Source organism: Myodes glareolus, chromosome 9 (genome assembly GCF_982192425.1).
Source record: "Myodes glareolus chromosome 9, mMyoGla1.1, whole genome shotgun sequence".
Classification (NCBI taxonomy): Eukaryota; Metazoa; Chordata; class Mammalia; order Rodentia; family Cricetidae; genus Myodes; species Myodes glareolus.
The window spans coordinates 39,124,837-39,132,730 of NC_142034.1; the positions used below are offsets into that span (position 1 = coordinate 39,124,837).

Sequence of the window (7,894 nt, forward strand, 5' to 3'; positions counted from 1 at the left end):
AAATTTGCCTGTTTGGGCACTGGCAAGTTCTACAAACCTTGGAACATTCTCTGGTGAGATACTGGAATTATAATGGGATCAGAATCTTCAGCGGAAGAAAGTTTTGAATACTGGTGAGGAGACTGCAGAGTTCCCTATCCCTGAGGTGACTGGGCTCACAGAAAGCAAACAAAATAGGAACAGCTGGGAGGACTAATAGGAAGAACTTAGGCTCAAGGAAAGGGACTAGAGGGTGTCACCCACAGAAACAGCCTTTCCTGGTGTGTTTCGGACACAGCGCATGTTGTTTAATGAGGTTTGAGACTCTGGGTGTCACACCACAGTCAGTTCACACCAACAGGGTCTCCAATGGCTCTGCTGGAGGCCCACGAGTGGTGTATGTTATTGGTGGAACAGCCCTTATGGTGGTGTCCTTTTGGACCACCGTGACGGTTCCATTGGACCCAGGAGAGGGGTATGGATAGCTCCAAGGAGAGTCCTACCTTCAAGGCCAGGGCCACTCATCAAACACTGTGGGAGTCTCTGGCCAGAAACAGAGAGAAAGAAGTGAGAGCAGCATGTGGGACAAAACGGGAGAGCGGAGCAGCTAAGTGGTCATCAAGTAAATTCTCCAACACTGCTTCAGAGCTGGTCCCTTTGTGGTCACCAGGAAGGATGTCAGTAGCACTAGGCAATAGGGTGTGAACTGGGCACACAGCTCCATGTTACCTGTACCAGCCAAGGGGAGCTTTTGTGTTGGTTTGTTTTTGTTTTTGTTTTTGTTGTGTTTGGGTTTTGTTTTGCTTTGCTTTGGTTTGGTTTGCTTTGAATTCTTGAGACAGGATTTCTCTATGTAACCTCCCGGGCTGTCCTGGAACCCACTCTGTAGACCAGACTGGCCTTGAACTCACAGACAGCCACCTGTCTCTGCCTCCCTAGTGCCGGGTTTAAGGGTTTGTGCCACTACTTGGCTGTCTGGAGAGTTCTTTTCAGAGACCTTAACCCAGGAGAAGAAGAATGCTTGACTGCGTCTCATAAAAGAATTTCAGAGGCAGGCAACATGAAGCAGAGTTGGAGGGTTTTTTTTTTTACAATTTATTTCCTATTATTAACTATGTATATATATTGTGTCTGTGTGTGGGTGTGTGCACGCATGTGCAAGTGCCCGCAGGGGCCAGAGGCACAAGTCAAATCCTCCTGGAGCTGGAGCTTTAGGCAGTTTCAAGTTTCCCATTGTGGGTGTCGAGAACCGAACTCGGGTCCTCTGCATCAGCAGTTAGTGTTCCTAACGATCACGCTGTCTCTCCAGCCCTAGGGTTGGAGTTTATTACGGGGAGAATTTGTAAAACATAAGCTTAAATACGAGTGTGAACAGAGACACTTAGAAAATGGACAGCACACACTCAGGTGTAGGCCTGGACTTCCTAAGAGAGTCACAGTTCAATTAGAATTATCACGGTTCAGTTAGAATTAAGTTGTTACAACAACCACATGTAACTCTGGTGGCCTCTGAAGTTACACCCCAAGGGCTGCTAAGAGTTTTGTTTTCTCTTTCTTGGTAAATGAGCTCAGAAACCGATTCTTGAGGTGCATTGGGTAGGATTACAGCTGATATGGTAACGCCTAGGTCATGAGGCTCCCACAAGGAAGTTAAGTTACATTTTCACTATAATGAAACTTATAGTCTTATTTCTAAGATTCTCAGGAAAATTCCATACTCACACCCGGGAAAGGAATTAAGTCGTACTTAAACGTCAACTATTATTGAACATAGTTTAAACATAGTTCATTGCTATTTAATAAATATATAAACAGCATAACCCCTGGCCATGGTAGCATTCTTATTGAAAAGATCTCTGTATACAAAGAATGTTATCTCTATAGGCAACTTTTTGGTTGTTAGTTATGCTGGAATTCTGACTCTCAGCCTGTAACATGCTTCCCATGTTCTGGGTGGAGCTTGCAAAAACTGGAAAAGATCCCAAATGACCACGTTTCTCCACACTCCCTTCCAGGCTAGCTCCTACCCTAATTCCACCACAAGCAGGCCTTACTCTTCAAAGGACTTTGGAGTGAGGGGCTCCTTTCCCTCCCACAGCCCCTTTGTTTTCCCTGTCTTTCTAGCCCACCGTGACCTTTGTGCCCACTTCCTCTTGCATTCTTGGTCCTCTACTTCCTGTTGCATTTTCACTCTTGTTCCCCCTTTTAGAGCTAGCGTGATGAATATTATATAGGCAGGAACAGCATTCTGAGCGCTGCCCTGGGACTTCCTGATCCTCCTCACATATAAATACCAGGGCAGGCCAGTGGGGCAGAGCACAGTGAGCAGAAACCCTCAGGCAAGCTGAGCCTCCCTTCCAGGAGGATGAGGAACTTGGGGGCTGCCGTTTCCACCTTTATCCTTGTGGCTGTCCTTGGATCCCAGGCTGGGCTCACACATGGTAAGTTCACTGAACCCTCTCACCCAGTAGGCAAGTCTATGGGAACTGCAGAGCTGGAGAGGAGACAGAGGAGGGACCACTGCCCTCTGGAACTGCTTTCCATCCTTGACATGGTGATGGGAGTTACTAAGAAACAGCATCAGGTTACAGACCTGCCTCTGTCTGCAGCCTTTAGACCCTGGAGAAAACTGGACACGGATGCGGGGTCCCATTTGGGGAAACGAATATGCTTGATACATTTCTTTTAGCTGACAGGATTGTGTTAGCTCCAAAGAACTGGAGTAAGATTCTAAGTCTGAGGAGAAGCAGACTTACATGATAAAGTATCAGACACCACATCCAATAACAATCATTTTGGAGACATGGGATGAGTAAGTAATCACCTCTATCCAAGTTCTTTTAACCATGCTATTCTTTTATTTGACAAACGCATACCCAGCATTCTTATGTGCTGGACAGCTACCGTTCTGTCTTAGGGCTTCTAGCACATTGATTCCTTCTAACAAGCCTGGGGGGTAAGCATCATATTAAACAATGGAAATTTACCTTTTTCGTGGGGAAAAACAGCAGACCACTAATGATTATATGTGTATATATTGGTTTTTCGAGACAGGGTTTCTCTGTAGCTTTGGTGCCTGTCCTGGAACTAGCTCTTGTAGACCAGGCTGACCTCGAACTCACAGAGATCTGCCTGCCTCTGCCTCTCAAGTGCTGGGATTAAAAGCGTGTGCCTCCACCACCCGGCGATTTTATATATCTTTCTCTATTACTGTGATTGCTACAATTTTATAAATGAGAAAACAGAACTGTGGAAGTCATAGCTTTAAGGTTAAAGGCTAGGAAGCAGTGGACTTGGAGTAGCAGCTATCTTGGAATGGGTATAGAATGACGTGGTCATTTTTATCTTTTCTGGGTTTTGCAAGCTCCACTTATAATAGGTGAAGCATGTTACAACGTATCCACATGCCTCCTTTATGCAAGTCAGCTGACTGCACCATCTCTTGGTGTCCTGGGGGCATAATTCCTTGACCCCATGTGAATATCAAAATCCACATATTTCCTGTCCATTTTTAACCCATGCATATACTCATCTGTGCATTAAAAACTCTAGACATTTGTAAGACTTAAAACCACTTAAATGCCAGTGAGTACTCATTATATTGTTGCTTAGGGAACAAGGGCAAGGAGGAGTCTCGAGGGCTTCAATTATATTTCAGGAAGAATGTCCATGGTTGGCTCTGGGTGTGGAAGCTCCAAATATGGTAAACCAGCTCTATAAAAGGGATACGCTAAGGACTCTAGGAAACAATTGCTGAATGAATTGATAACGTAATCCTTACTGCTAAAATCATTAATGTATGCTTTGATATAAGAAGTGAATACCAATTTTTCAGTTAGATTTGTTTTTATTTTCGTGTATGTGTGTGTCTGAGCATGTGCATGTACACATGTGTGTAGATGCCTTTGGAAACTGTAAGAAGCTGTTGCATACAGTATGAGCCACCTGACATGCGTGCTGAGAACTGAACTCTGGTCCTCTGTAAAAGCAGCAAGTGCTTTAACTACTGAGGCATCTCTCCAGCCACTAAATATCAACTTTCTGTTTGGTGAGGGGGCATTCAAGAGAGGGTTTTTCTGTATAGCCTTGGGTGTCCTGGAACTCGCTCTGTAGACAGGCTGGCCTTGGAACTCATAGAGATCCGCCTGCCTCTGCCTCCCTAGTGCTAGTGATTAAAGGTGTGCACCACCACACCCATCTTAAATATTAACTTTTAAAACTATCTTTTCAGCTGTGATATCCTAACTTCAAATTAGAAAAGAGGGAAATGAAGGAGGAAGAAAGGAAAGGGGAAAGAAGAAGAGAGGGAGGAAGGGAGGGAGGGAGGGAGGGAGGGAGGGAGGGAGGGAGAGAGGGAGGGAGGGAGGGAGGGGAAAGAACAGAAGACAGGAGTGAGAGAGGGAGACAGGGAGAAAAAGGAAGAGCTGATTGAACTGCATTTGCCTCATATCACAAGGCAGGTTTACAATGCTTTATCCAGAATCTTTGGCACTACATGAATTTTGCAATGCAGAGTTTTGATAAGTTAATATAACACAACAATTTCACTTCTGGGTATTGATCAAAAAACTTTCAGAGTGGATATACGGAAAGACTTTGACACACTCACGTTCCTAGCGGAATTATTTGCACCACAAAGAAGGAGGAGACACTGCCTACCCATCAACAGATGAAAGGGAAAACGAAATGTGACAGGCACACTTCTGCAGGGGAGTATTCCTCAGTGTCCAGAGGGTAGGGCGTTCTGGTGCGTGCAGCACAATGGATGCACACTGGGGGATGGCTCTGGTGAGTGGGATATGCCAGTCACGAAGAGACAGCACCGCCTGGTTCCAGTCACAGGCGTTACTGGAAGAAGTAGATATGTAAAGACAAAAGAGGCGCATGGTGGTGCTGGCGCGAGCGGGGAAGGTGGGAGGACCATGAACCGGAGGTCAGTCTGACAGATACAGCAACACTCCGTCTTTCAGAAAGAGACCACACAGAGGAAGGGAAGTGATAATTGCTAAGCTGAGGGGGGAAGATGGGAGGTAATATTCAATGGGCTCTGAATTTCAGTTTTGCCGGCTGGAGAAGTTATGAGTGGATGGGGTGCTAGTTACACACTAGTTTGACTGTGCTTGATACCATTCAAATGGACACTAAAAATTATTTAAATGACGAAAGAGAAACAGAGAAGGGGTGGACAGAGGGGAGTGGGGGAGGGGCTGGGAGGAGAGGAGGGAAAGGAAACTTCAGTTGGAATGTAAAAGCAAAAAATAATAGATACACAAAAGCATTTTAAAAATTTAAGAAATACATATATTTAAATGGGGCTGGCAAGATAGTTCAGTAGTAAAGACTTCTCCTGCCTTGCAAGCTTGGTGAGCTGAGTTATGTTTCCCAGATCCTACAGAAAGGCGGAAGAAGAGAACAAACTTCACAAAATGAGTTGTCTTCTGACCTCCACAGGCACACCCACATCACATCCTTCACCACACACCCCCACACACCCCCACATACACCCCTACACACACACACACATTCCCCACACTCACTCCTCCATACCCCTACCCCCACCCCCACACGAACATACACATATACATGTGCACCCAACACACACACACACACACTCACACACACACACACACACCTGCTTATTTCCTATCCTAGCTCTGATCTAGGAAACACACTGTAATCAAACAGGGTAACCGTGTTCCTATAACATATGTGTGTCTTTATACTAATGGAACAAACAGTTAGAAGGAAAAAACCTCCACTACACTGTAAAGGACTTCATACCACCAAATGGATTGCTAGAAAACTTGTTTCTAGAGCCCTGTGGATTCCAGATGTGTAGACACATGTGGCCTATCTCACAATGCATGCTCAGTTAACTTATCTGTGTTAGATTTGCAGCTGGTTTTTAGTACTTCGGAATCTACAGAAAGTTTTTATTTCTCAAAATTCTTGAAGGATCACAGGGCGGGGGAAATCTCATAGCAAAAAGACACACTAGCTTAGGGCAAACACCTTCGACCCAGATAGGTTAGCAGAGATCCAGCAACAGAGTCTGCCTGCCTTCGGATGGGAGAAGGGGAGTACGGCACGGTGGCACACACAGTACTGTTAGCACCCCGAAGACTGAGGCTGTATAATTGAGACTTCAAGGCCACCAAAAACTGGGATTGGAATCTGTGGTGAATGGAGGGGCTGATATAATGCCGCCACCCATGACATTCTTTCCCCACCCTGTCTGTTTCTTCTAAAAACAGCAACAAGAGAAAGGAGGGTCATTCATCGCATTGAACCTCATGCAGTTTACCAAGGTAAGTGAGCAGACACAGCATATTTTAAAGAATTGGGTGGACACTGTACTGCAGCTTCACTTTCCCTACTGATGGAACAAGATGGGAGGGCCCTGAGGATGGTGAGCATCTCTGGGGAGAGCAGCAAGGCCGTGGGGAGTCACTCACTTCTCTACGTGTGCCTGGGCGTCCTGAACCCAGCTGTTAGAGCAGAAGCATGTCCCCAGTTCTGGGCCTTCTCACCACCTGTGGGGCTCCCCACCCCCACAGGACTCTTGAGAGCAATGACTTGGCACTTGAGTGGACCTTTGTCCTCCCACAGGCATTGGAGACGCTCCAGACTGTTGCGTCTCCTACGCCTCACGGATCCCGTGCTCAAGATTTGTATATTATTTTCCAACCAGTGGTGGGTGCAACAATCCAGGCATCATGTAAGTGTCCAACTCACCTCCTGGAGGGGAGTCTCTGGGTTCTTAGATGACCTAGTGAGTAGGCTTGCAGGAAAGGGCCATCCTTGGATCTCGCCAGGTAAGGGGGAGGAGATCAGGGTGTAGAGAAGGAGACAGTAGGCTGGCGTCTGCCTAGAGAATCTCGGGCCTAAAGACAGTCCCTGAGTGGGGTGATGCTGAGCCTTCTCCTGTAAAGAACAGACTGTAGAGTAGAAAATTAGAGGGTCCAGAGAATAGGGCTCCCCTTCCCTATTTACTAGAGACCACTGTTTGTAATCTTCCTTCCCCTTTTTCTCCAGATTTGTCTCCAAGAGGGGGAACCGGGTCTGTGCCGACCCCCATGATCAGCGAGTTCAGGAATGCATAAGACGGCTGAAGCAAATCCTGGGACCTGGGAGCACAGCCATAGCTTGAGGAGGCCTTATACTGTCAGTCACTTCTTCCTGTCATTCCCAGCGGCCACCTAGGAGGCTCTAAGCATTTATTTTTATAGATGTTTAAAACGTTCGTTCTGCTTTTCTGGTTGAAAGCAGCTCGTGTAGTATTTATATGGACTTTTTTCTTGTTTTTTGCATAATTCCTCAGCAGACCATAAACAGATAAACTATTAGAGTGGCCTCTGGGGGCTTCGGAATGTGTCTGGCTCTGATACTAACTTAAGCCACGTACATCAAGCCAATAGGAAATGGGTTTTGCCCTAGCCCATACACATATTCAACTTTGTGAGGGCCCAGCTGTTTTTCTACCACCCTAGAGCAATAAGCATCACCCTCACCCCCAAAAAATAAAGTGCATCCATGTAGCCGCAGATCTGTCTGTCTGTCTTTCTGCAGGTTCACAGAACTATGGGGCCAGTCTGAAATTGGGCTGTTGGGGAGAAAATAGCACACTCACTCACCTTGAACTTCCAAGGGAAATCATGTAACTTTGGGTATTTTCTTCAAAACCAAAGACATGTTGTTATAATTTTTAAATTTCTGAGAACACAGCTTATTCCAATGTAGAAGATATCAAAGATATATTTCACCCATTATTGCAGGAGCCATTAAATTGGCTAAAATGTCTTTGGGTTTTATCCCTGTGTGGTGGAGTTAAGGAATGTTAGGGGTCTCTGAGAAGCTGAGGTACAAAGGCAGGATCAGCCATGAACCCGGACCTTCCCTTTAACTGCTCTTACAG

At 45.9% G+C, this 7,894-nt stretch overlaps 1 protein-coding gene across 1 annotated transcript; it reads left to right on the forward strand.

Annotated features, from left to right (window-relative positions):
* The first annotated feature begins 2,260 nt into the window (after positions 1-2,260).
* LOC125402831 (C-C motif chemokine 6-like) lies at positions 2,261-7,523 on the forward strand. The gene is made up of 4 exons (XM_048437797.3): positions 2,261-2,420; positions 6,234-6,287; positions 6,589-6,697; positions 7,015-7,523. Exons 1-4 carry the CDS (start codon positions 2,345-2,347, stop codon positions 7,127-7,129), a joined length of 354 nt encoding a protein of 117 aa, XP_048293754.2. The 5' UTR covers positions 2,261-2,344; the 3' UTR covers positions 7,130-7,523.
* The last annotated feature ends 371 nt before the right edge of the window (positions 7,524-7,894 follow it).